The 27,554-nt window shown below is 41.2% G+C and overlaps 1 protein-coding gene across 4 annotated transcripts in view; it reads right to left on the minus strand.

Annotated features, from left to right (window-relative positions):
- CC2D2A (coiled-coil and C2 domain containing 2A) overlaps positions 1-27,554 on the minus strand; it is a 136,590-nt gene that overhangs the window by 87,797 nt on the left and 21,239 nt on the right. For all 4 annotated transcript variants that reach the window (XM_067036370.1, XM_067036369.1, XM_067036372.1 and 1 more), the window contains 6 exons: positions 13,921-14,009; positions 13,482-13,583; positions 8,705-8,806; positions 7,804-7,980; positions 4,281-4,443; positions 370-506 (listed from right to left, as the gene is read on the minus strand). In XM_067036370.1, the coding sequence (XP_066892471.1) occupies positions 370-506; positions 4,281-4,443; positions 7,804-7,980; positions 8,705-8,806; positions 13,482-13,583; positions 13,921-14,009 (770 nt within the window). The remainder of the gene's footprint in view (positions 1-369; positions 507-4,280; positions 4,444-7,803; positions 7,981-8,704; positions 8,807-13,481; positions 13,584-13,920; positions 14,010-27,554) is intronic.

Genomic DNA, 27,554 nt, shown 5'->3' on the forward strand with positions numbered 1-27,554 from the left:
AAGAAAAATGTATTTTCTATTCGTCAAAAATTTAAGAAAGGCAACCAAGGAGAAAAACAATTGAGAACATTCTATTTTTGGACAATTAAAAATTTCTGTGAATTGGGAAAAGGTTGCCAATATCGGATTTAGCAGGAGGAGCCTCACTCCAGCTTGCAGAAGACGGGATTTGAGCAGAGGAGAGGGTGTGATGTTTGAGGGCCACTAAACATATTGAGGACAAATTTAAAAAAAAAAAAAAAAAAAGGAACCATTCTGCAGACGCTCTCAGGAGGAAATGAGTACCACGCTGCAGTGATGGCCCATAGGATAAAGAGCATCCATGAATCCCTCCTGGGCTACAATGAGGCAGCAGGGCTGAGAGCTTACGGGCTCCTGCATCAGCAACCTGTTCTCCATGATGTTCTGGTTGGTTCTCGGCACCTCCAGCCTTGCACCGATGTAAAGACCTTCGTCTTCCGGGTACCTGGGCTGCACATTCTCAGGAAGCTTTTTATACGTAGGCACTAGACAGTTCATAAATAAATGCGAGCCTCATTAGTGCCAACCTAAACGTTTCAAACCGCAATTTGGTGAATGAAAACCACCACCGGAGATTTTACTTATGTTCTTGGAAACTGCAAATGCTCCAAACTGATTTCTAGAAGCAGGACCAAGGGGAAGATGAATGTGTTTACCCGCAGTATCATGTTGGAGAATCACGAAATCATTCTACACCTAAGTCGCCCGCGTGGCCTCACACACTGCGAGGAGTGTGGTACCCAAATCAGAGGAGCTGCTCCTGGGCTCATCAGTGGAGTGAATTTGGACCAGATGCTTCTTTGAACTCTTTCCTTCCATACAAAAGAGATGATAATATCTATTTCTTTGGGGTCTTGGGAGAATTAAATGAAATGAAGTATGAGGAAGTGCTTTGTAAATTAAAAAGTTCACTTGAGTCAACGTGACTTCATTTACTCCCTCACTCTTTGATCTGTTCATAGATCAGATCTTTGCTGACAGCTTCCCTGTGCCTGGTGCGCAGAAGGCTCTGTGGGGTCATTTGGAGCAACAGGCAGCAACAGCCAACAAAGGATGGAACAAGATTATTTCAGAGAATGGTAAGCACAGTGAAGAAAAGAACACCTGTGATAATAATGCAGGGCGGGAAGGGGATAGACTGAGATGGAGTGGTGAAAAAAGGCTTTTTCCATGTGCACTGACTCCTGAAGATTGAGAAGGAAAGAGCTGGTGATGGGACAAGGCAAGCGTGTCTGCCCAAGGGAACAGCCTGTGCTGAGTGGGAAACAGAAACACCCAGAATGCAGCGGTGCCGAGGGCAGGGGCAGTGCCTGGAGATAATGTCAGTTAAGGGCAGGAGGGAGAGCCGGGAGAGTGCTGCAGGTCTCAGAGGAGCTTGGGTTCTGGTCAAGGGGGTGGGATCACTGAAGACCTTGTGCCAGGGAGTGACTGAGCAGATCTACAATTCCAAAAAGACATCTGCGCCTGCTTTTTCAGCAAAGTGGGCTAGTGGAGAAGCTGGCAGATGCTGACAGGAAGGTCAGGATGTAATTTGGCAATGAACAATGAAAGATGGAGACTTGTTTTTGTTTTATAATTATCTCACTCTAAAACACCCCAAATCCCTGAATCTGCTAACTTTCCAGCGTGTGGCCATTTGGACACTCTGTATCCCAAACCCATCCACAAAAAACAACTAATACCAGTATTCCTAGGAAAACCTATCTCTGGGTCCTTAGAAAATGTGGAGCAAACTATTGTTTTACCTTTTTTTCTGTCCCCTACCTCATCTATCCACAAGTCTAAACATCAGTCCACCACTAGTCCAATGGTCTTCAAAACTTTTCATCGAAACATTTTTGGGCACTTGCTCGTTATATGTATGTTTATTATGTATGCAGTATGGCACAAACAAAATTAAATTAGGAAAGGATGAGATTAAAAATAAATGTAAGTAGAAGTCTTGATGTTTTCTTCCTATACCCCTGGGATGAACTCACTCTGCTTTGGAGAGCATTCTCCAAACAGTAACAAGAAAACAGCAACAGTAATAGAAGTTCTTATTTTTGATCCCCTGCTAAGTGCTAGTCACAACATAGGCGCTTCACTCATATTATTTCCTCAATGCTCAAAATAAAAATAAATGCCCAGAGTCACCTTGCAGGATAGTTTCATTGTCTCCTGTCTTCAGGTGAGGTACCTGAGAATAGAGGTACATGCTCAAGGTCATACCTCAGGAAGGAAGAGCTGGGTCTGTGTGCTTGGTCGTGGGGTCACCTCCACGGAATGGAGACCCTGATTCCCTGCTCAGAGCAAGCGCAGTGAAGCCAAGACTCCCTAAGCCTCTTCCACTGCCTCTACCGACTCCCAGTTTCTGGCCTGGTCTGAGGCAGCCCCTGGGGTCTAACCTCCATCCCCAACTCAGGTGGCCTAACAGTGAGTCCTCTGAGCAAAAACCCAAGTGACAAAGTTCCTCCTTGGCTGAGGCTGCTGCAGGGCCCTCTCTCCCCAAAGAAGCATCAGGATGCATGTGCACGTGGGTGGCCTCTGCAGCAGGTCACCTAGATCGCAAACCTGCATTGCTTTACTAGCTTCAGGTCTTGGGCCAGATCCCTAACTCCTCTGAGCTTCTACTTCTTCATCTGTAAAATGGGCATGACAAAAAGTCACTTTTCCAGCCCTGGTGGGTGGGTGAGGCACGTTCGTTGGTACACATCAAGCATTTGGAAAAGTACCAGGTGGAATCAACGCACAGAATGCATTCACTATTATTATTACTATTATTATTATTGCAAAGTTAAAATCCTTGGGTACTTTTGCCAGCTACCTACTTGAAAAAGAAACTTGGGATGTCCAACAAATTATGATACTTTGAACATAGTTGATTCAAAATGACCTCTCAAAAAGAAACAATAATTTGCTTTTGGCTCAGCATTTAATTGGAACTTAAATACAACAGGACAAATGGAAAGAAATCCAACTTCCAAGTAAGATAAGCTCAGGCCTCGTTCCCAGCTTGAGGGGTGCACTCCTGCAGGACTCACTGGAACTCTCAGGAGGAAAGGAAATTCCAGGGGGAAAATAAGAGCAAAGGGAGACCCAGGAAAGAGAAGAAGAAAGGAGATGTACCTGGGAATAAGTCAGACGGTCCCGGCTTCAGTAGCCTGGCCATTTCCCCATAGAGAAGGAAGCTTGGCCAGCCGGCTTCCTGGCACACAGCTCTTCAAACCCCTGGAATCTCTGGAGTAGTAATTGTCTCCTGTATGCTAATGAGATGACAGGTGGCTGGGGCTCCTGTCAGGATGGGTGCTGGTGGCCAGGGAAACCAAGCATGTGAGTAGAGGGCTGGGGCTTTCAGCATCTGCCTCCATCTATCCCTACCTCTGGGACAGGAGAGGGTCTAGAGAGAGAATCCATCACCAGTGGCCATGATGTAATCAATCATGCCTACATAATTGAAGCCTCCGTAACAATCCTCACCGAAGGGGTTTAGAGAGCTTCCTGGTTGGTGAACACATGGAGGTGCTGGGAGGTTGTGTGCCTGGAGAGGGCATGGAAGCTTTCCCTCATACCTCGCCCTATGCATCTCTTCATCTGCATCCTCTATCATTTTCTTTAGTGTATAATAGACCAGTCAATATAAGTAAGTGTTTCCTTGAGTTCTACATGCTGTTGTAGCAAATTATTCAACCTCAAGATGGTGTCATGGAACCCTCTCATTGTAGTAGAGTCAAATAGAGCTGTGGGTAACCTGGTGACCCGATACCTAGGGTTGGCATGGGAGGTAGGGGGAAGTCTTGTGGGACTGAGCCCTAAATCTGTGGGTTCTGCACTAACCCCAGGTAGACGCTGTCAGAATTCAATTGTAGGACACCTAGCTGGTGTTGGAGAATTGGTTGCTGTGGGAAGAAACCCACACATCTGGTCACAGAAGTGTTCTAGAAGCGTTGAGTGTAAGTAGAGGATGAAACTGAGTTTTTCCTTTTCACAGCCTGAATCTCAGAGTCTCACACATTCTCAGCCCCAGAACTGGTCATGAATTTAGTGGAGGGGTTCCCATAGCATCTGGTATTTCTTCTGCTAGTCTATCGATAAGTGTTGTTGAATGGATATTTTCCCATATTCTGTATTTTTTTGTCCGAACATATTTCTTGATTATGAAATCAGATTAGAAATTGGGATCAGTTGTGGAAATCAGGCATCCTTATACACCAGCCACATTTCATTTGAAGGAAAACGAAGATGCTTAAGTTGAGCAGGATGATAAAGAGAGCAAGTACCTGGCAACCTGCTGGGTATGAACAGGAGTTCTTTTTCCATCTGCAGACGAATGTGGACACTTTCATAATCCGCAGGTCTGACTGCCACAAAATCTTCAGCTGTGTGATCTAAGCCCAATAGGAGATCCTCAGCATCCCTGCCATTGAGCAGCTCTTCCTCATCCTGCATTTCATTAAAAAACAGCAGGAAAGAATCAGGCAAAAATAATTAATTTACTTGCAAAAATAATCAGTGATATTAAATGCACCAAACAACTTATCCTACAATAAAGTTACCTTTTCTTTTTATCTTTTTCTAAACGAAAGCATAAAACTATATGGCCTTTCCTAGTTAATAAGCTTTGTTCTTTTCACTATTCCACATACTTGGAAAAATCAGAATGCACTGAGGTCGGAAGAGATGTGCAAAGCAAAGCAAGTGAAATTTCAATGACTGTGGCCTCCTTTGAGGGTGCCTGTTCTTCCACAGTTACTCAAAGAACTTGGGTGCATGAGTTATGCAGCTTTTTAACCTTCCATCTAGCACTGACCCCAGGGCAAATGCACCAAGCATGGGGTCCACACACTCTGCTTAGACTGCCTGGGCTTGAATCCCAGCTTCACCCCATGCTGCCTGGGTGACTGTGGGGAACTTACCTACCCTTCTGACCCTCAGTGTTCTCAGTTGTAAGACTGGGGTATTAATAGATTTTACCTCTTAGGGTTTTGTGAGAATAAAATTAAATAAAGCATGTAAAAATTCTAAGCACAGGACCTGTAATTACAAATTGTCAGCTGAAGCATCTTAATTTAGTTTGAATATTTTCCAAACATTTTTTCCTTTTCTTTTTCCTCCTCCTCCTCCTCCTTCTCCTTTTCCCTCTTTTTCCCCCTCCTTCTTTTCTTTTTTCTTCTTGTTCTTCTTTTCAAAGTTTAAACCTGACATCCATTTATGAGGAACACCTTTTAAAATCCTGTGGAGAGGGAATTCCCTGGCGGTCCAACGGTTAGGACTCTGTGCTTCCGCGGCAGGCGGCATGGGTTTGATTCGATCCCTGGTCAGGGAAGTGAATCCGCAAAAAAATCCTGTGGGGGCTGCCAAGTAGCTGAAGACAATGGCAGTAGCCTAGCTTCCTGCCTCCTAGTATTTCCTCCATAGATGTGCAAAATGATAATAAGGGTAAACTAAATGTACATGGTAACCAAGCTCTCAGCATAAATTGAAGACAGAGAATGCCAAAAACTTCAAAAAAGTGAAAAGAGAAATATCTGGTAATAATAGTATGTGGTGTTTCTTGCTCGTGCCCCATCTCTGCTTTGGGCAAATACAGGTTGAGAAAACTGCAGAGAAGACAGAAGAGGGAAGCAAGTGATGGGGCCTTCAGATGGTCCAAAACCTCCACCAGAAAGACTAAACCCACTCTGAGTATGAAAATACTAAAAAAGTGTCTGGACAGACCAGAGCCTGGATTACAGGCTACAAGGGAGGAGCTTCAAAGTATGCATGATTCAAAAGGGCAGTTTTAGAAACAGAAATTCCATGGAGAAAAAAATGCAAAAGGAGGAGAAGTGGCTTTTGGAGAGAGGTGTCCTGATTTAAGAAGCCCACAGATTTGTTCACAGTCCTGCCTTCCAAAAGTGGAGTCTAATACTCCTCCCTTTCCATGTGGGCCGTACTTAGGCTTTTATGAGTAGAATATGAGTTCAGTTATGTAGAGTCTGATACTAGGTCATAAAAGGCATCCTGGCTTCTCCTTTCTTCCTCTCAGATCACTTGCTTTGGGGAAACCAGCTGTCATGTCACGAGGACACTCAGGCAACTTTACAGGAAGGTCTGAACTGAGGCCTCCCGCCAACAACCAGCACTTGCTGGGCAGATGGGTGAGCCACCTTGGAAGCAAACCCTCCCAACTCAGTCAAGCCTTCAGATGAATGCAGCCTTGGCCACCTTGTCTGCAACCTCATGAGAGATCCTGAGCCAGAACTAGCTGAATATAGATTTGTAAAACAATTACTATAGAGCACGCTGAAGTATTCCCAAGTTTTCATAGACCTAGGTAAGAAATTCCATTTCTGGGAGTCATTTTTCAAGGGAGGTGACTAAAAGTTAAGCACAGAAATAGGCCAACTGTGCAAATTCTGAAACATTCTGGTGTGTTTTCCTTTTTGTTTTTTAATGTGGTAAAATATAAGTAACATAAAATTTATCATATTAACCACATTTAAATGTACAGTTCTGTGGAATTAAGTATATTTACATTGTCGTACAACCAACGTCACCATCCATCTCCAGAACTTTTTTATCTTCCCCAACTGAAACTCTGTCCCCATTAAACAATATCTCCCCGTTTCCCCCTCCTCCAGTCCCTGGCAACCACCATTGTACTGTCTTTCTCCATGAACTTGACAACTATAGGTACCTCACGAAAGTGGGATCACACAATATTTGTCCTTTTGTAACCGGCTTATTTCACTTAGCATAATGTCTTCAAGGTTCATCCATGTTTAGCATATGTCAGAATTTCCTTCCTTTCTGGCTATTGTAAATAATGCTTCTGTCAACACGGGTGTACAAATATCTGTTTGAGTGTTCGTTTTCAGTTCTTTTGGGTATTGCTGGATTGTATGGTAGTTAGTTCTATGCTTCAATTTCTGAGGAACCTCAGAAATAGACTCTTTCCACAGCAGCTGTACCACTATGCATCACCATCAACAATGCACAAGTTTCTCCACATACTTGCCAGCACTTTTCCTTCCTTCCTGCCTCCCTCCTTCCCTCCCTTCCTTCCTTTATCTATCTATCTATCTATCTATCTATCTATCTATCTATCTATCTATCTTATAATAGTCATTCTAATCTGTGTAAAGTGGTATCTTACTGTGCTTTCGATTTGCGTTTCCTTAATGACTAGTGCTGTTAAGCATCTTTTCATGTACTTATTGGCCCTCTGTATATCTTCCTTGGAGACATGGTTATTCAAGTCCTCTGCCCATTTTTAATAGCATGTTTTCTTTGATTTCACACATCCCACCAACAATTACAGAATCTGAGTTGTAGCTTGGGTGTGGTATGGGGCACAAAAACCTGCTCACCTGGAAGGATGTGGGGAGAGAGATAGGTTTCATTTGCCTTGGAGAGGTAAACATTTTGTATATGAAATGAATACTAATCCTTGTATGGAGTCTAGCAAGAAAAATCTGTAAGCCATGTTGCTACGCTTGTTTTTTCCCACAAGAGAAAGATGGACAGATTTAATTAAAGTCCTTAGTCCCCAAATTATGGGGTAAAATCAAGGGCTAAGAAAGTAATGTGAATCTGGTATTCTTATTGCTTTCAGATAGGACATGGATGAGCTGTTTTGTGTGGTGGTGGTGAGTTTGTTCTCAGCCACTTTCTTCCTGGTTACAATATCATCACAATCATTGTCACCATCATCGTCACCATCACCATCATCCCCAATACCATCATCACCATCATCACCACCATCACCATCATCATCGTCATCATCATCCCTCTCCTCATTACCATCCTAATACTAAATACCGTTTTGTTTACTCCTTCTTGCACAGGTGGCTCTTCTTCCTCTCCTTCCTTCTCCTCTTGGTTAGTTCCATCTCTACTTTTTGCTTTTGGTTTTTCCTCTGATTCCTCTGGTTCGGGATCAAAGTTGAAAGTAAAGAAGTTATAAGCTTCCTCAGCAGAAGGGAAGCCAGGTGGAACCTACAGAGAGGCAGCAAGCAATAGGATTTGGGATTATCTAAACTGAAATAAGCTCTGCACAGTTCACTGCCAGCTGGCTGGATACTAAGAGCATCAGGCACATTCTAGGCCTCCTAAGCATATTACCTTTGTTGAAGGTGGTGAACTTTAACAGATGCAACAGGCCTCCTTAGTTAAGTAACTTTAATGAGTTACTTTTTTTATAAATCAGCAATTATTTACCTTCCTACAAGCACATAAATACATTATTTGTATCAGTAAATGCTTTAGAAAAGATGATTAAAATGCAAAAAAATGGATTCAATGTTTTATAGGCCAATGTTGAGATACTTTTAATTTTGATCAGTACAGCGTTTGTTAAACTTTTTTATAAAAAAAGATCATTTTGGGGAGTTTGTTTTAATTCTTCTTGACTTAGTATCCCCTTTTTTCCCCATAGTGAAAGCTGGTGCAACTTCATGGCTGAACAAGTAGTCTTATCATAAACATTTACTGCCCTTCCATGCATTTCCCTTCCCCAAAGTAGGCAGTATTCTAATCTCTCCACATGGTTTTAGGATTTCAAAAGTAGGAATCATTTCTCATACTTTTTCTTGCATACTCCATGCAATAGGAGTCAGCTTGTGTGCATAGTCATTTCTCATTGAATATTTTTGAAAAACAAACAAATCAACAAAATACATGATTTAAAACAAACATGATTTAAAAAGATAAGATTTCTCACCGGGGGTTTCGACTTGATTTTTCGCACAGAATCATGGAATTTTACTCTTGAAAAACCTTGGGAGTCATCTTCTTGTTGAGTCCTTTGTACCTCTCTACCTGGCTATACGAGTAGAAAAAAATGATAGAGACACCATTTAAATCAAGAAACTAAGGATGTTCTAAAACAAGCATTAACCTTTCTGACCATTGAGGCATCTCACCATTTCTGAGGAATGAAATGTTTACAAATTTCAAATATATTTGAATGTTAATGTGGCTGAATATTTTCTTACTCAGCTCTGTCTCTCTCAAGACTAAACAAATATAAAATTTTATAGTCAATAAACCTGAAAATGAAAAGTGTTATTTCATCCTATAGATCAATAGATTATCCAGCTCACAGAGCATCATTTCCAAACAGTCTATGATGAAAAGTATCAATGATGTTTGATTATAAATAAGTCCAAGTGGGCAAGGGCTGCCCCAGGCCCTGGCCTTTCAGTTTTGTGTAAATCTCAGAGTGGCTGACTGAATCTCCTCAGACATTTTTCCAAAGACACCTCTGTGATGAAAGCTAGAAATACTTGGAACAGCTAAGATAAGGTGCTATAAAATTTCACCTAAATGCAGCTAGATGTCCAGCAATGGCCAGAATAAAAATGAGGACATCAGTTGGGCATAATCTATCATACTAGCAAAAGAATACATACACTTCCAATTTATGTAAAATTCTACGCTTTTCCTCCATTTTCTCATTTTGCAGTATAAGGTTAAGTAGTTATGTACTAGTACTCAGTTATATAGAAGTTGAAGGCGTGCTAATCAATAAATTTCACAGTGCAATGCAAAGAGTTATTATTTGTCTTGGTAAATTCCAGAATTTTAAATGGTGTTTTTGAAGATGAGGAAAGAAGCAGATGGGTATTACTTAGTGTAAGGAGAAACAACTGAAAAAATTAGCATAGACTAAAGATCAGGTTCCAGTGCTGGATCAGGAACATTTTCTAAGGATCTTCCAAGTTTAGTCTTCTCATAAAACAGGGCTAAAGCTTGTTCACTGCTGAGGATCTATTCTGCTCCTGCCTGCCTCAGAATCCCCCACCTCCGATAGCCCATGAGGGAGACTGATATGTTTGACAGCATGAAAACAAGCCAAGGGGTCAACCAATAAGAAGAGAAACTTGACTCTGTGTGTGGGCAAGCCTTGGGTTTTAGAGAACTGTAAAGATGATGATACTAAAACACAAGACCAGGCAGAAACACTAGCCCTTTAGAAAATAAAATAAGTAGGTTAAATTCCATGTGGCAAATATGTGTATGTGGAGATTAGTATTTTATTCTTTTTGTTTCTTCCCATCCCCTTCTATACTTGCTTGGCATAGAGGCTATTAAGTTCCGAAAATATAATTTCATTGGTGTCTTTTATTGTAATAATGACAGTTTTATTAAGATATTTATGGACTTGATCAAAAAGCTTGTAATTTAATTTTTATTAAAATCTAAAAATATTTAAAAGTAAATTATACTAGCATATTAAAAGCTATTAAATATATTTAAAAGGATTGAGTGTGCAGAATTAAATTTTAAAGAACTATTATCTATAATATCTTTATATGAGCTTAAAGTAATAATGACATTTAATTTCAACTTGAATGCCTATCATGATATGTGCATGTGTCCAGCCAGGAATTCTTTCTCACCCTTGAATTTGTTGTATCATCCAAGAAGGCTCTATGGCCCTCTTCTAGCTTCAACTAGGCGATATCAAGTCTCATTACTTTTACCGTACCATAATTACAAAATATACTAGTTCTAGCCCTGATCTCTCTTCTAAACTGCTAATCAATGTTTTTAGTTCCTTAAAAGACATCCTAATCTGGATTGTCTTGCAGATACCTCAGATTTTTATACATTCTTGATATCAGTCATGATATTAATCAAGATATATGATTTCCAAATAATTTCTCCCATTCTGTGTGTTGTCTTTTTACTTTCTTGATGGTTTCTTTGAAGCTCAGAAATGCTTAATTTTGATGAAGTCCAGTGTATCGATTTATTCTTTTGCCACTTGTGTTTCAGAGTCAGAGATAAGAAACCATTGCCTAAGCCAAGACTCCTCAAATTTTACCTAACCTGACTCCAAGGCTGGAACCAAGTGCCCTTTCTATGAGTACCTAATAGCACCCACCACAGATATTAATCATCCTGTACTTCCATTGTCTGATAACCTGCCTGTCATCCCTACTGGGATCCTTGAGAGTAGGCTGTGACTGACATCCCTGTGTATTCAGAGCCCAGTGGGCACCTGGCAGGAAGGAGTCTCCTGTAGATGCTGGCTGGGCAACAGGTAGAGTGTGTCAAGGGATCAGAACTTGGGTCACCTGGGACAGAGAACCAGGCCCAGAAAATACAGACATTATGGTCGTGTCTAGTGGAGACCAAGTAGTCAAAAGTTCTGTGTTATTTCCACTTTGATGTTGACATGTTCTTGGAGATTTGTGTTTGTTCTCTTATCTCAAGTCTGCTGAGTATAAAGTAAATAGAAATGCAAACAAGAGTTAAGCACAGGTTTGTGTTGATAATTTGGATTCTCCACCATATTCCCAACTGGTTTCTCCTTTTCACTCTGACCCTACAGCCTCTAACACTAGCTAACACTTACAGAGAGAGGGCTTACCATGTGCCAGGTGCTGTCTGAAACACTGTAGCGTGTATGAGATCATTTAATCCTCAAAACAATACCAAGAATTGGGTTCTAGTAGTATCCCTATTTTATAGAGGTGGAAAGTGGGGTCCAGAGAGTAGATGAGTTACATGTCCAAGGTCACACAACTAGTGTGTGAGATTGCCAGCACTGAATGCTGGGCAGCTGAGGTCCAGCATCTGGGTTCTTCGTGTGCTTTGCTCTTTGCTCAATAGGATATAAATGGACCACTTTTTAGATATTCCTTCTGGGTTGAGGTGTATACATGAAGAAATGTGCTTGTGAATGGTATGTTCCATCAGCAACCTGAGAACAGGTCTAAGGGCGAGGCAGTTGATGTTTGCCTCAAATCCACAGAATGGCTCTTAGGGGAGATAGACTATGACAGACATACAGGTCAAGGTCCTGCTCACAAGGAGAAAGAAATACCCTATGGGCCAAGGGAGTACATTTTTACTTCTAAAACTTCCAACTTGATTTGGATATCATATTCATGGCCCATGGACAAGTGAGAACTACATGACTGTGTGAAATGATTATCCATCAGAAGGTACAGACAAGGCCGGATATAGGAGACCAGACCCCCCTATCACTTAGCCCACTTGACCAGAAGCCAAGACTCACACACCTGCTGAAAATCAAAGTGTTTGTGTCATCATGATGGGATTTCAGGGACTTTTTCTTTATTTTCCACAAATATAGTAGAATTATGGCTCTTACGGAAGAAGATAAATTGGAATTAAAGAACAAGAAATGTGTCCTTGGGCTTCCCTGGTGGTGCAGTGGTTGAGAGTCCACCTGCCGATTCAGAGGACACGGGTTCGTGCCCTGGTCTGGGAAGATCCCACATGCTGTGGAGCAGCTGGGGCCATGTGCCATGGCCGCTGAGCCTGTGCCCCACAACAGGAGAGGCCACAACAGTGAGAGGCCCGTGTACCACAAAAAAAAAAGAAATGTGTCCTCAGTAGAATGGAATAGCAAATTGTCATAAAGCCTTTTTAGGGGACTGACTGAGTGTTCCAACAACCTATGAGGACAGCTGCAACTTTCCTTGTAATCATGCAATCTCTGGCTTGTTTGGGATGAATATAGGTAAAAATTTGTAGCATCTCATCATAGAAAAAGAAAAGGCATCATCTAAGAAATCAGTGGTTGTGTTTCAGAAATATCCCTAAAGCATAGACTTTGAAAACAACCAAAACCATCATCATCAACAACAAACCATTGGATTAGACTTGCAAACACTTCATTGAGCCATTTGCTCTGTTCTTTCTTTTGCCCTCTTACATGCTTGTCCTTCAGCAACATCTCTTCTAGGTCTTTCTATCTTTTACTGGCTTCCACTCTGCTTCATGGGCTTTTACTGTCAGTTTTTCCCCAAGTGTAAGACTGTCTTCATTCAGTCTTCTTTCCCTCAGGCAGCAAAAGCACTCTCAAAACTTCAAAACTGACCACAGTAGAAATGCTTCCAAAATCTGTTTCTCCAGGCCGAGGTCCCTTCCTCTATGTGCATCTCCAGAGGAACACATGCTGTGATGCCTCACCAGCATCTCAGATTCAAACAAAAATCAACCCAGTGCATTCAAACTACCTCCTGCTCCTATTGTCAATTGCTTTCCACTGCTTATGAAAAACCATCAGTGCTCCTTAGTGTAACACTCAAGGCCCCCACGATCAGATTCTATTCTCATCTCTTTCTCTGTTTCCCAGCAAGATCCATGGACCCAGCAACACTGACCCTTGAAACAGACTGGGAATGAGATAGAGCTGGGGTCAAATCCTGACTCCTCCACGTACATGCTCTGTGACCTGGGGATAGCTTTGCAGCCCCTCTGAACCTCATATATCAAATGTGAATGGAAAAAATAGGACCCACCTCATAGGTTTGTTGGGATAAGGGCATGTGATAACATGGGGCAGACTTGGCAAAATGCCTGGCACCGAGTAGCACTCTATAAATAATAGCTATTATTATTAATAATAAGCATTTAACACCTCCTCTGTGCATAGCTCTGTTCTAGTACTTTTGCTGGAAAATTTATATTCTGCTTCACTGTCCTTGGTCACAAAGTAGGGATGGCCCATTTCTCACCTCTGTGCCAAATTCAGTCTCCAGTTCTTTCTCACTGGGACGTCGTAAGCGCCTGGGCCGAGGTGTGGGAATTTCCTGCAGCAACGCACTTTCTGCCTTGGACTAAAAAGTCGAACAGAAAATTATTGCTACATCATGTCAGTGATGCTATGAAAATCTTGGTCACCATCTTAGGAGAAAATAAATCAGTAAAAAATACACGTTATACTTCTTTAAGAGATAAGAACAATGATTTAGAAAAAGGATGTTAAATTCTTCTTAAGTATAATTTTCATCTGTGCCAATATTAAATACTGCATTAACATTTAGAACATGAAAAACGGAACATGAAATTTAACGGTATTCAAATCCATGCAGTTTTGAGCAAACAAAGCAAGCTAGACAAGACCAGAAGCATTGCAATCAGCACCAAACAAAATATTCCTGTGGTTTCTCTCACCCTTGCAGCTTGTAATTTCTCCCTCATGCGTTCTCTCATGGAAAATTCTGCAAAGCCTGTTCTGGAAGCTGAAGGAATTGGAGGTAAGCCTAAAACAATACAAGAAAATTACTTTAAAACATTTTTTTTTTTTTCCAAAGGGAAGATTAGATTGAAAAATAGCAAGAGAATGTAATTTTATTTTGCAAATTTAGAACTTCACGTAAGCAATCATGAGATAATGCTGATAACCGTCCATTTGATGTAATAAGGACATGTCTTGGCTTCTTTAAGACGGACAGTGAAAACCTCGGTCCTATCAAGGCTGTTACATCGACTTAACTAAGAATAAAACAAATGACATTTGACTATTCAAGGCACAGACACACTTACCAATTCAATTACCATTGGGAAGAGGTTCTCGAATTTGTTGATTTGAGAAACAGGCTTGTCGGATGAATGGATGGCTATTGATTTCGGAGTTCAACTTTCAGCAGCACTGATAACTTCAGTCAGAAACCTTTTCTATGAGAGGTTCTATAGCCCCCGGCTATCTCATACAGACAACACATATTTTGTACATATTATTAAACCTATATATAAATATCATGAAATGTTGTTCAGCTATTTTGTGTCGGGCTCCGTGATAATGTGTTGAATGCATCTTCCCGTCAATCTTATGCCATCCCTGCTAGGAGGGATCACCTGGCACCTTGAAGATGAAGACTCTGAGGCCCTCTGTGATAACTGACTGGCATGACGATTGCACACCTAGGAAGTGGAATGGGATTTGGTCCCAGATGCTCTACACCATTATGAAAGAGGTGGAAATAGAACAAAGCATTTGGGGGAACAGAATGTTATGCTTGGAGCAGAGAGGCTCTGCTGGGATGAAGTAGAAGATAAGATTGCAGAAGGAGTTTGGGGTCAAGTCGTGGGGAGCCTCTGATGTCACATGAAGGGGTCCGGAATATATTCTCCATGCGGTGGGGATGTCTTGAAGGATGTGGAGAGAGGGAGGAAGTGATGTAGCATTTTCTGAAGCTGCTCCTGGGTCTGCAGGTACAGCATGGTTGGGGTGGAGGCACCAGGGACCCCAGCTGGGATACCCTGGTGAGATAATAAAGAGGGAGTCTGTGGGAATAATTGCAAAGACGCCACAAGAAAAATGATAGAGTTGTCCCTAGTGACGATGGCGAGGTAGGGCACTAGTTCTCCGAGCAGTAGCAGCATTTTCTGGGCACTTGGTGGACAGTCAGACCCTCAGGCGAGGCCCCATACTGACTCAGTGAAGCAGAACCTGGAGGTGGTGCCACCATCTGGGTGATTTAAAGACACACTCAAGTTGGAGGACCCCCAGTTTAGAGCAAGAAAGAGGAGGTGAAGGTGTCTGAGGTTTTGACTGAGGTGAGTAGGGGTTTGGGGTTCCTGAGAAAGAGAAAAGAGGAGGGAAGCCAGTCTGGGAGATACTGAAGGGGATCACTTTGCAGCTGGAATGAGTCTGAGGTGCTGGCAGGATATGGAAATGTGTGCTTGTCCTGCACCTGAATTCTGGGAAGGGGTCCAGGCCCCAAGATGAAGACTTAGGAAGCGTTTCTACCGTGGTGATGTTAACGTTTTGAGAAAACCTTTCCCGAGGGAGAGAGTGCAGAGAGAGGAGGCTTCTGACCCTGTAGCCATTGGCACTGTTAAGGGACGAAGGCTAACAAATGAAAGAAAAAGAGAAGGCAAGATGATTTATTAGCCGGTGGAAGGAATCGTGGCAGAGAGAGGAAGCGATGACAGGCAGAGGCCGCTGTGCTGGCCCTTCGGCCTCCGCTTACGCAGAAAAGCGATCCTGGGCTTCGGAGCTATTTCTGCAACTTGGCCACTCAGTGCTGAGGCTGGGCTTCCTTCCTTTTGTGTGACAGAGAGATGCAAAATCCTACTTTATCAGGCACCAATCATGCCATTTCCTCAGTGCCTGTAGGAAAGCATAAAATAATTGTAGTGAAGATCACAGTCTTGCATGCGTGGACTGAGGTTCAAGTTCTTTAGAAGAATCTCCATTAGCTCGATAAAAAGGCCTTTGGCATTGTTTTTCAGCTCACGTAAAAAATGAAGTCATTATTTCCTATTTTAAAGATCATCTACCCATGGTAGACCCTATCCCCATGTCAAAGTCCCAAGACGTTTCCTGTATCGCGTTTTGTCACATTTTGAATTTATATATTTGTGTGGTTATTTGATTAGTACCTCCTTCCTCTCCCAGGTTCTATGGTTTTCAGCCACAAAGGGTGGGCACAGGTAAGTGTCACTAAGTGTGTGTGGACCACCTAGGCCGATAAAGAAGGGCTTCTAGACTGGACCCCCTGGGGCTTTCCCATCCTGTTCTCTGGCTGATCACTCTCTTTGCTTCTGCCCCCCACCCAACCCGGAGAGCTGCCCTTTCTTAGTTAACGAGGCATGCCTTTGAACGTGAAAAAAAATCTTGTTTATTTACTCCCCTTCCCCCCACCCCCCCGCTTTTTAAAAAAGAAATCTAGTTTTTCAAATTGACTTAAAATAGCTATTGCGTACATGGAGCTCATCAGAATAATTTTTTTTTTTTTTTTTTTTTTGTGTGTGTGTGTGTGATACGCGGGCCTCTCACTGTTGTGGCCTCTCCCATTGCGGAGCACAGGCTCCGGACGCGCAGGCTCAGCGGCCATGGCTCACGGGCCCAGCCGCTCCGCGGCATGTGGGATCCTCCCAGACCGGGGCACGAACCCGCGTCCCCTGCATCGGCAGGCGGACTCTCAACCACTGCGCCACCAGGGAAGCCCATCATCAGAATAATTTTATGAATTATTCTTTAAAAGAGAGACAAGATATTTTATTTAAACACTATCTCTTCTGACTAAAGAAACCAAAGGGGCTTCTTTAGTACGTATTAGTTTTAAAAAACTCGAAAATTTCTGAAGTGGTAAAAAGTAGTTCTTGCCTGATTTTTTCAAAACTCTGTGTTAGTGAAAGACATTTGGAGGGCATAAAGATTTCCAACTCTGATCAGTACAACTAGGTGGTGAGATGTTGTTTTCCCAGCTAGAATGTGACCTGCTTGAGGGCAAGGACCATGTTGGTGACTTTTGTACCTGGCACCTTGTAGCCCTATATCAATGAAGGAAAACACATGAAGGAACCATGAGGGTGTGAGAGATATTATACTTAAAGAGGGATTTCAAACAAAATAAATGTAATCCTCATTTGGCTGAAATCAGATGATGACAACTTTTTTTCTATTTAAGGTGATATTACTACCATGATAGCCATGGAAACCAAGTGTACTAATTCACTCCCTTTGACATAATAACTACTAGGGCTCAGGGACTTTCATTTTTATGTTGGTAGTCTATGGCAAACAGAGTGTCTTTAAACAGCTAGAAACAAGAAGACAATCCTCATAAGACATTTTTCCCCCTTATTGTCAGCTACTCCACTACATGACTAATCAGCTATGTGGTCCCAAACTGACTCTATTTGTCCTGCCCTGGGGCTAAGAAGTGATTTGCCAAACTTGAAAAAGGGTGTGATTTCACATTTACTAAAGAGGCTCTGTGACACAGCTAAGAAAACCTGGCATGGATAAAGTTTCCACAGTATCCAAGAGTGCAATGAAAATAATTTTTTTAATTATTAAAGATTTGAGTTGAGGACATGCAAGAACTTATGGGTAATGAGAGAATTTCAAGAAATTCCATTAAAAATATATACATAATGTCCATTAGTATGAAATATGGATTTCCTTGGCCATGTGATGTTTTTCATCAGAGGCAGCTGGGATTACAAATGCAGCAGCACTGCAGTGGCTGCTCAGCAAACCTGTGAATCCCACAGCTTCATGAGCCTCGTGTTGCTTCCAGATCTTCTCCGTGCTGTCAACTTTTCCTGTCACCCATACTCACTGCACCCTATTTCTCTCTCCTTATGGACTTCATCACAAGATGGACATGTTCCATTTTTCTTTAAACCACTTCCATTATACGTGACCCCTCAGAAAACAAAGTCTTCACTCCACCATCTGGAAGTGCTCCCCTCTTTCCCTTGCTTTTGAAGACATTCCCACACGTCTTAATAGACCATTTGTTCTGTGAATCACATTGCCCAGACCAGAGCTCTCTGTATACATTGGGGTGTACAAGGGCTTTCCAAGGACTTGACATAAAATTTGAAATGCAGTTCAGCCAGCCCTCTGTGTCCATGGGTTCTGCATCTGCTGATTCAACTAGGCATGGATAGAAAATATTTGGAAAGAATTCCAGAAAGTTCCAAAAAGCAAGACTTGAATTTGCTGCAGACCAGCAACTATTTACATAGCATTGACATTGTATTAGGTATTATAAATAGTCAAAACATCATTTAAAATATACAGGACGATGTATGTAGGTTATATGCAAATTCTATGCCATTTTACATAAGGGACCTGAGCATTGATGGATTTTGATATCCACAGGGTGGCGTGGGGTGGGGAGTGGTCCTGGAACCAATGCCTGTGGATACTGAGGAATGACTGAGTTGGTTGGATTTGAGTTGGTACTATCTGAAATTACAGATTGTCGAATAGGTGAGTGTGCCTATGATTCTTGGTTAATTACCTCACTCTTCTACCTTTCTATTCTAGTTAAAGAATATGCTTCTAAAAGCTTTTATTTATTTTACTTCTTATGATTAATACATATTGAAGAAATTTTACAGTACCTTTATGTCTTCATCAGTTGTGTATTATTGATATTGATAATAAATAACTCAATCAAAAATTCAATTTGTTAAGATGGTGAGCAATGAAAACTTTTTTTAAAAGCTATTTTTTATTAGTTATATATTTTATACATATTTGTACATATACGTCAATCCCAATCTCCCAATTCATCTCACCACCACCACTTTCCCCCTTTGGTGTCCATACGTTTGTTCTCTACATCTGTGTCTCATTTCTGCCTTGTAAACCAGTTCATCTGTACCATTTTTCTAGATTCCATGTATATGCGTTTAACATACAATATTTGTTTTTCTCTTTCTGACTTACTTCACTCTGTGTGACAGTCTCCAGGTCCATCCACATCTCTACAAATGACCCAATTACGTTCTTTTTTATGGCTGAGGAATATTCCATTGCATATATGTACCACATCTTCTTTTTCCATTCGTCTGTCAATGCGCAGACGAATTTATGCTGCTTCCATGACCTGGCTATTATAAATACTTCTTCAATGAACACCAGGATGCATGTGTCTTTTTGAATTATGTTTTTTTCTGGGGGTATATGCCCAGTAGTGGGATTGCTGGGTCATATGGTAATTCTATTTTTAGTCTTTTAAGGAACCTCCATAATGTTCTCCATAGTGGCTATATCAATTTACATTCCCACCAACAGTGCAAGAGGGTTCCCTTATCTCCACACCCTCTCCAGCATTTGTTGTTTGTAGATTTTCTGATGATTCCCATTCTAATCGGTGTGAGGTGGTACCTCATTGTAGTTTTGATTTGCATTTCTCTACTAATTAGTGATGTTGAGCAGCTTTTAATGTGCCTCATGACCATCTGCATGTCTTCTTTGGAGAAATGTCTATTTAAGTCTTCTGCCCATTTTTTGATTGGGTTGTTTGTTTTTTTAATATTGAGCTGCATGAGCTGTCTATATATTTTGGAGGTTAATCCTTTGTCCATTGATTCGTTGGCAAATATTTTCTCCCATTCTGAGGGTTGTCTTTTTGTCTTGTTTATAGTTTCCTTTGCTGTGCAAAAGCTTTTAAGTTTCATTTGGTCCCATTTGTTTATTTATGTTTTTATTTCCATTACTCTAGGAGGTGGGTCAAAAAAGATCTTGCTGTGATTTATGTCATAGAATGTTCTGCCTATGTTTTCCTCTAATAGTTTTATAGGGTCCAGTCTTATATTTCGGTCATTAATCCATTTTGAGTTTATTTTTGTGTATGGTGTTAGGGAGTGTTCTAATTTCATTCTTTTACATGTAGCTGTCCAGTTTTTCCAGCACAACTTATTGAAGAGACTGTCTTTTCTCCATTGTATATCCTTGCCACCTTTGTCGTAGTGTGTGGGTTTATCTGTGGGTTCCATCCTGTTCCATTGATCTATATTTCTTTTTTTGTGCCAGTACCATACTGTCTTGATTACCATAGCTTTATAGTATAGTCTGAAGTCAGGGAGTTTGATTCCTCCGGCTCTGTTTTTTTCCCTCAAGATTGCTTTGGCTATTCGAGGTATTTTGTGTCTCCATACAAATTTTAAGATTTTTTTGTTCTAGTTCTGTAAAAAATGCCATTGGTAATTTGATAGGGATTGCATTGAATCTGTAGATTACTTTGGGTAATATAGTCATTTTCACAATATTTATTCTTCCAATCCAAGAACATGGTATATCTCTCCATCTGATTGTGTCGTCTTTGATTTCTTTCATCAGTGTCTTACAGTTTTCTGAGTACAGGTCTTTTACCTCCTTAAGTAGGTTTATTCCAAGATATTTTATTCCTTTTGTTGCAGTGGTGAATGGACTGTTTCCCTGATTTCTCTTTCTGATATTTCGTTGTTAGTGTATATGAATGCAAGAGATTTCTGTGCATTAACTTTGTATCCTGCAACTTTATAAAATTCATTGATTAGCTCTAGTAGTTTTCTGGTGGCATCTTTAGGATTCTCTGTGTATAGTATCATGTCATCTGCAAACAGTAACAGTTTTACTTCTTTTCCAATTTGTATTCCTTTTATTTCCTTCTCTTCTCTGATTGCTATGGCTAGGACTTCCAGAACTATTTTGAATAATAGTGGCAAGAGTGGACATCTTTGTCTTGTTCCAGATCTTAGAGAAAGTGCTTTCAGTTTTTCACCATTGAGAATGATGTTTTGCTGTGGGTTTGTCATATATGGCCTTTACTATGTTGAAGTAGGTTCCCTCTATGCGCACTTTCTGGAGAGTTTTTATCATAAATGGGTGTTGAATTTTGTCAAAAGCTTTTTCTGCATCTATTGAGATGATCATATGGTTTTTATTCTTCAGTTTGTTAATATGGTGTATCACATTGATTGATTTGTGTATATTGAAGAAGCCTGGCAACTCTGGGACAAATCCTACATAATCATGGTGTATGATCCTTTTTATGTGTGTTGGATTCTGTTTGCTAGTATTTTGTTGAGGAGTTTTGCATCTATGTTCATCAGTGATACTGGTCTGTAATATTCGTTTTTGTAGTATCTCTGTCTGGTTTTGGTATGAGCGTGATGGTGGCCTCATAGAATGAGTTTGGGATTGTTCCTTCCTCTGAAATTTTTTGGAAGAGTTTGAGAAGGATGGGTGTTAACTCTTATGTAAATGTTTGATAGAATTCACCTCTGAAGCCATGTGGTCCTGGACTTTTGTTTATTGGAAGATTTTAAATCACAGTTTCAATTTAATTACTTGTGATTGGTCTGTTCATATTTTCTATTTCTTCCTGGTTCAGTCTTGGAAGGTTATGTGTTTCTAAGAATTTGTCCATTTCTTCCAGGTTGTCCATTTTATTGGCAAAGAGTTGCTTGTAGTAGTCTCTTAGGATGCTTTGTATTTCTGCGGTGTCCGTTGTAACTTCTTTTTCTTTTCTAATTTTATTGATTTGAGTCCTCTCCCTCTTTTTCTTGGTGAGTTTGGCTAAAGGTTTATCAATTTTGTTTATTTTCTCAAAGAACCAGCTTTTAGTTTTATTGATCTTTGCTATTGTTTTCCTTGTTTCTATTTCATTTATTTCTACTCTGATCTTTATGATTTCTTTCCTTCTACTAACTTTGGGTTTTGTTTGTTCTTCTTTCTCTACTTCTTTCAGGTGTAAGGTTAGATTGTTTATTTGAGATTTTTCTTGTTCCTTGAGGTAGGATTATATTACTATAAACTTCCATCTTAGAACTGCTTTTGCTGTGTCCCATAGGTTTTGGATTTTCGTGTTTTCATTATCATTTTGTCTCTAGGTATTTTTTGAGTTCTTCTTTGAGTTCTTCAGTGATCTCTTGCTTATTTAGTAACGTATTGTTTAGCCTCCATGTGTTTGTGCTTTTTACGTTTTTTTTCCCTGTAATGATTTCTAATCTCATAGTGTTGTGGTCGGAATAGATGCTTGATTTGATTTCAATTTCCTTAACTTTACTGAGGCTTGATTTGTGACCCGTGATGTGATCTATCCTGGAGAATGTTCCATGTGCACTTGAGAAGAAAGTGTAATCTCCTGTTTTTGGATGGAATGTCCTATAAATATCAATTAAATCTGTCTGGTCTATTGTGTCATTTAAAGTTTGTGTTTCCTTATTAATTTTCTGTCTGGATGATCTGTCCATTGGTGTAAGTGAGGTGTTAAAGTCCCTCGCTATTATTGTGTTACTGTTGATTTCCTCTTTTATAGCTGTTAGCATTTGCCTTATGTGTTGAGGTGCTCCTATGTTGGGGGCATATATATTTATAATTGTTATATCTTCTTCTTGGATTGATCCCTTGATCATTATGTCATGTCCTTTCTTCTCTCTTATAACATTCTTTATTTTAAAGTCTATTTTATCTGACATGAGTATTGCTACTCCAGCTTTCTTTTGATTTCCATTTCATGGCGTATCTTTTTCCATCCCCTCACTTTCAGTCTGTATATGTTTCTAGGCCTGAAGTGGGTCTCTTGCAGACAGCATATATATGGGTCTTGTTTTTGTATCCCTTCAGCAAGCCTGTGTCTTCTGGTTGGAGCATTTAATCCATTCACGTTCAAGGTAGTTATAGATATGTATGTTCCTATTTCCATTTTATTAATTGTTTTGGGTTTGTTTTTGTAGGTCTTTTTCTTTTCTTGTGTTTCCCAGGTAGAGAAGTTCCTTTAGCATTTGTTGTAGAGCTGGTTTGGTGGTGCTGAATTCTCTTAGCTTTTGCTTATCTGTAAAGCTTTTGATTTCTCCATCAAATCTGAATGAGATCCTTGCTGGGTAGAGTAATCTGGGTTGTAGTTTCCTCCCTTTCATCACTTTAAATATATTGTGCCACTCCCTTCTGGCTTGTAAAGTTTCCACTGAAAAATCAGCTGTTAACCATAAGGGAGTTCCCTTGTATGTTATTTGTTGTTTTTCCCTTGTTGCTTTTAATAATTTTTTTTGTCTTAATTTTTGTCAATTTGATAACTATGTGTCTCGGCATGTTTCTCCTGCCTGGGACTCTCTGTGCTTCTTGGACTTGGGTGGCTATTTCCTTTCCCATGTTAGGGAGTTTTTGACTTTAATCTCTTCAAATACTTTCTTGGGTACTTTCTCTCTCTCTTCTCCTTCTGGGACCCCTATAATGTGAATGTTGGTGCATTTAATGTTGTCCCAGATGTCTCTTAAGCTGTCTTCATTTCTTTTCATTCTTTTTTCTTTATTCTCTTCTGCAGCAATGTATTCCACCATTCTTTCTTCTAGGGCAATTATCCATTCTTCTGCCTCAGTTATTCTGCTATTGATTCCTTCTAGTGTATTTTTCATTTCAGTTATTGTATTGTTCATCTCTGTTTGTTTGTTCTTTAATTCTTCTAGGTGTTTGTTCTTTAATTCTTCTAGGTCTGTGTTAAACATTTCTTGCATCCTCTCGATCTTTGCCTCCATTCTTTTTCTGAGGTCTTGGATCATCTTTACTATGATTATTCTGAATTCTTTTTCTGGAAGGTTGCCTATCTCTACTTCATTTAGTTGTTTTTCTGGGGTTTTATCTTGTTCCTTTATCTGGTACAAAGTCCTCTGCCTTTTCATTTTGTCTATCTTTCTGTGAAAGTGGTTTTCATTCAACAGGCTGCAGGATTGTAGTTTTTCCTGCTTCTGCTGTGTGCCCTCTGGTGGATGAGGCTATCTAAGAGGCTTGTGTGAACTTCCTGATGGGAGGGACTGGTGGTGGGTAGAGCTGGGTGTTGCTCTGGTGGGCAGAACTCAGTAAAACTTTAATCTGCTTGTCTGCTGATGGGTGGGGCTGGGTTCCCTCCCTGTTGGTTGTTTGGCCTGAAGCAACCCAGCACTGGACCCTACCCAGGCTCTTTGGTGGGGTTAATGGTGGACTCTGGGAGGGCTCACACCAAGGAGTACTTCCCAGAACTTCTTCTGCCAGTGTCCTTGTCCTCACGGTGAGCCACAGCCACCCTCCACCTCTGCAGGAGACCCTCCAACACTAGCAGATAGGTCTGGTTCAGTCTCCTATGGGGTCACTGCTCCTTCCCCTGGGTCCCAATGTGCACAGTACTTTATGTGTGCCCTCCAAGAGTGGAGTCTCTGTTTCTCCCAGTGCTGTTGAAGTCCTGCAGTCAAATCCCACTAGCCTTCAAAGTATGATTCTCTGGAATTCCTGCTCCTGTTGCTGGACCCCGAGATTGGGAAGCCTAATGTGGGGCTCAGAACCTTCACTCCAGTGGGTGGTCTTCTGTGGTATAATTGTGCTCCACTTTGTGAGTCACCCACCCAGTGGTTATGGGATATGATTTTATTGTGATTGCGCCCCTCCTTCCATCTCATTGCAGCTTCTCCTTTGTCTTTGGATGTGGGGTATATTTTTTGGTAAGTTCTAGTGTCTTCTTGTTGATGACTGTTCAGCAGTTAGTTGTGATTCCAGCACTCTCACAAGAGGGAGTGAGTGCACGTCCTTCTACTCCACCATCTTGAACCAATCTCAATAAAAGATTTTTTAACATAGTAATATGTTATTTAAAATTCTGTGGGGGAAATGGAATGAAGGAGTTGGAGAAGAAAAGGGAATGATGTGAAATTCTAACTGTTCAGGGAGATTTTGTTTATTATTTTGAAACAGATGATGGTGGTTCTCAAATCACTATGCCATTTATATTCCTTTGGATGCTTTAAAAGTGACATAAGAGTTTTATTTTAAAACATTAATATTAACAATATGACATCAATAAAATCTTTTGTAAATGTTTAAAAGCATAATAAAGACTCTTGATGGCAAGTTACATATAAGCATCATTCTTATAGTGATCATGGACAAAAGGGCTGGGATTACACTGGCCTGAACTGGCTTTTCACTCTTGCCTCTCTCCTCCCATGATAAATAATTTCCCACTGTTGTAAAATTCCAGGGATAGAATGTAAATATGGAGTTGAGGGGTAAGGAGAGCATAGGATGGAAGCCAGCTTGACTTCAGTAGGAAAACTTGGAGAGGAGCAGAGGTAATAATCTTAAAGGCTTGAGAGGAAAAACGTAATGAGTGAGACAATCAGTTGGACTGTCCCCAACTTCTAACCTACTTCACTTGGATGTAAGAGCTTGGGATACCCTTTCAGCCTTAGCAAACCTCTATCAACACATGACTTCTTCAGCAGTCAGGCAGGAAAAACTCAGCATTTGAAAATGGCCTGAGGTTACTGCTGGCTGTCCCTAGGGCATAAGAATGTGAGTGATTACTTTCTTCTATTTCCTTCTCCAGATTTTCTAATTTCATTAAATGGATGAGTATCATTTGTGGAAATTTTACTACACAAAATGGAGGTCAAAACAGGCTGAGAACTGCAGGCTCTGCCCTGGGTTCCAGCCCTAGTGCTGCTGAGAGCTCATCTGTGCTGAGGGTCTGCAGCGATTTCTTTGGTCAATTTCTTCTTTTCTGGTTCTTTCTTTCATAGTCCCATTAACATTTTTATTTTATATTAACTGAAAACTCAGGGTCTTATTCTGGCATATAAGTCTCCTTCTCACTCAGGGGGGCTTGGACCTCAGGATTTTGGCTCTGCCTGCTGCCCTTTCCTGCTTCTTTGTGCTTCAGCCCACCTCCCAGGCTTGAAGATTATTATGGTCTGAATGTTTTCATCCTCCACAACTTCTCATGTTGAAGCCCTAACCCCCAGTGTGATGGTATTTGGAGGTGGGACCTTTGGGAGGTAAATAGGTTTAGATGAGGTCACTGAGAGTGGGGTCCCCATGATGTGATTAGTGTCCCTATAAGAAGAGGAAGAGAGACCAGAGCTCGCTCTTGCTCTCTCTCTCTCGCTCTCTCTCTCTCTCTCTCTCTCGCTCTCTCTCTCTCTCTCTCGCTCTCTCTCTCTCTCTCTCGCTCTCTCTCTCTCTCTCTCTCGCTCTCTCTCTCTCTCTCTCTCTCTCCGTCACATGAGGACACAGTGAGAAGGGCCATCGGCCATCCAGGAAAAGTCTCTCACTAGGAATTGAATCATCCTGCACCTTGATTTGGACTCCCAGCCTCTAGAACCATGAGAACTCAATGTCTGCTGTTCAAGCCATCAGTCTACAGTATTTCGTTATAGCAGCTGGAGCCACCTGAGACAGGGACCATCAGTCTGGGCAAGACTGGGCATGGCCAGCCCAGCCATTTGTCCCTGTGCTCCGGCATCATCATGGTGATGGCATGGGGCAAGGGGGCTTCCAACAGAACTGAGACAATGAACAGTGGTAAAGAACATTGTAGATACACTTTGACATGACAATTTTGCCTCAGGTTGAGCCTTCCACATTGCCTTGGGCAGAGTGGAAAAAACATCAACAGCATTCAGGAGGGCCAGGTACTGCCTGGGAGATGCCAGGGTAACTGTGTGTGGTCTCAGAACAAGCTTTTCAAACTTTTAAGAGAGGAAATAATAGGTAAAGCTTCTGAGCTTGGAATATTTTTGCGGGAGTTAATCTCTAACAGGATACTGGTACATGTTCTACCCAACCCACTCTTGGAAGTGCTAGGTTAGAGAATCTAGTTCAAGCATTCCACTAAGAAATCTTTACTGAGCACCTATTATGTGTACAAGGCAGTAGGGATATAAGAGTGAACAAAACAAATATCCCCACCTTCCTGGAGTGAAGTAGTATGTGGAGTATGTCAGATGGTGGTAGGTATATGGAGAGAAACAAAGCTGGCTTGGGGATAAGGAGGGCCAGGAGGAAGGGGTGTATTGTAGTTTGGAGTGGCCAAGCAAGACCTTCAAGATGACATTGGATCAGGGGAAGGAAATGAGGGGTCAAGCCAGGTGGGTAGCTGGGGGGATGAGCATTTTAGCTGTAAGTCATATCTGGTGCAAAGACTCTGCGACATGGCCATCCTAATGCAAGACCAGAGCGGTAAGGGGAAACATGAGGGGTAGGAGATGGAATATAGGATAGCAGGTCATAGAGATAAGGAGGAGACAAACTGTGCAGGTCATTCTGCAGAATTTGACTTTAACTCTGAGTCAATTGAGAACCATTGGAGGATTTGAACAGCAGAGTAACGTGACCTTACTTTTATAAGGCCACTCTGGCTGCTGGGGTGAGAATGGGGGGTGAGAATAGGAGAAGGGACATCAGTTAGGAGGCTATGGCAACACTTTTTAAAATAATTGCAACACTTTAGATAAGAGTTGAAGGCAGCCTGGATCAGGATGGTAGTAGGGGAGGAAGTGAGAAATGGTCATACTTTCGATCTATTCTGACGTAGAGCAAACAGGACTTATTGATAGACTGGATGTGGGTAGACAGAAAGAAAGGAGTTAAGGATGACCATAAGTTTCTGACCCAAGCAACAGAAAAAATGAAATATCTATTCAGTAAAATGGGGATGACAAGGATTTCCCCACCCTCATGACATCCTTTAACAAGCTCTGCAAACTTCCAAGAAGAGTAATGGTATGTAAAGTTTCTGAAATTGGAAGATTTTTGTAGGAGAAAC

The sequence above is a fragment of the Kogia breviceps genome, chromosome 6 (assembly GCF_026419965.1).
Source record: "Kogia breviceps isolate mKogBre1 chromosome 6, mKogBre1 haplotype 1, whole genome shotgun sequence".
NCBI classification, from domain to species: domain Eukaryota; kingdom Metazoa; phylum Chordata; class Mammalia; order Artiodactyla; family Physeteridae; genus Kogia; species Kogia breviceps.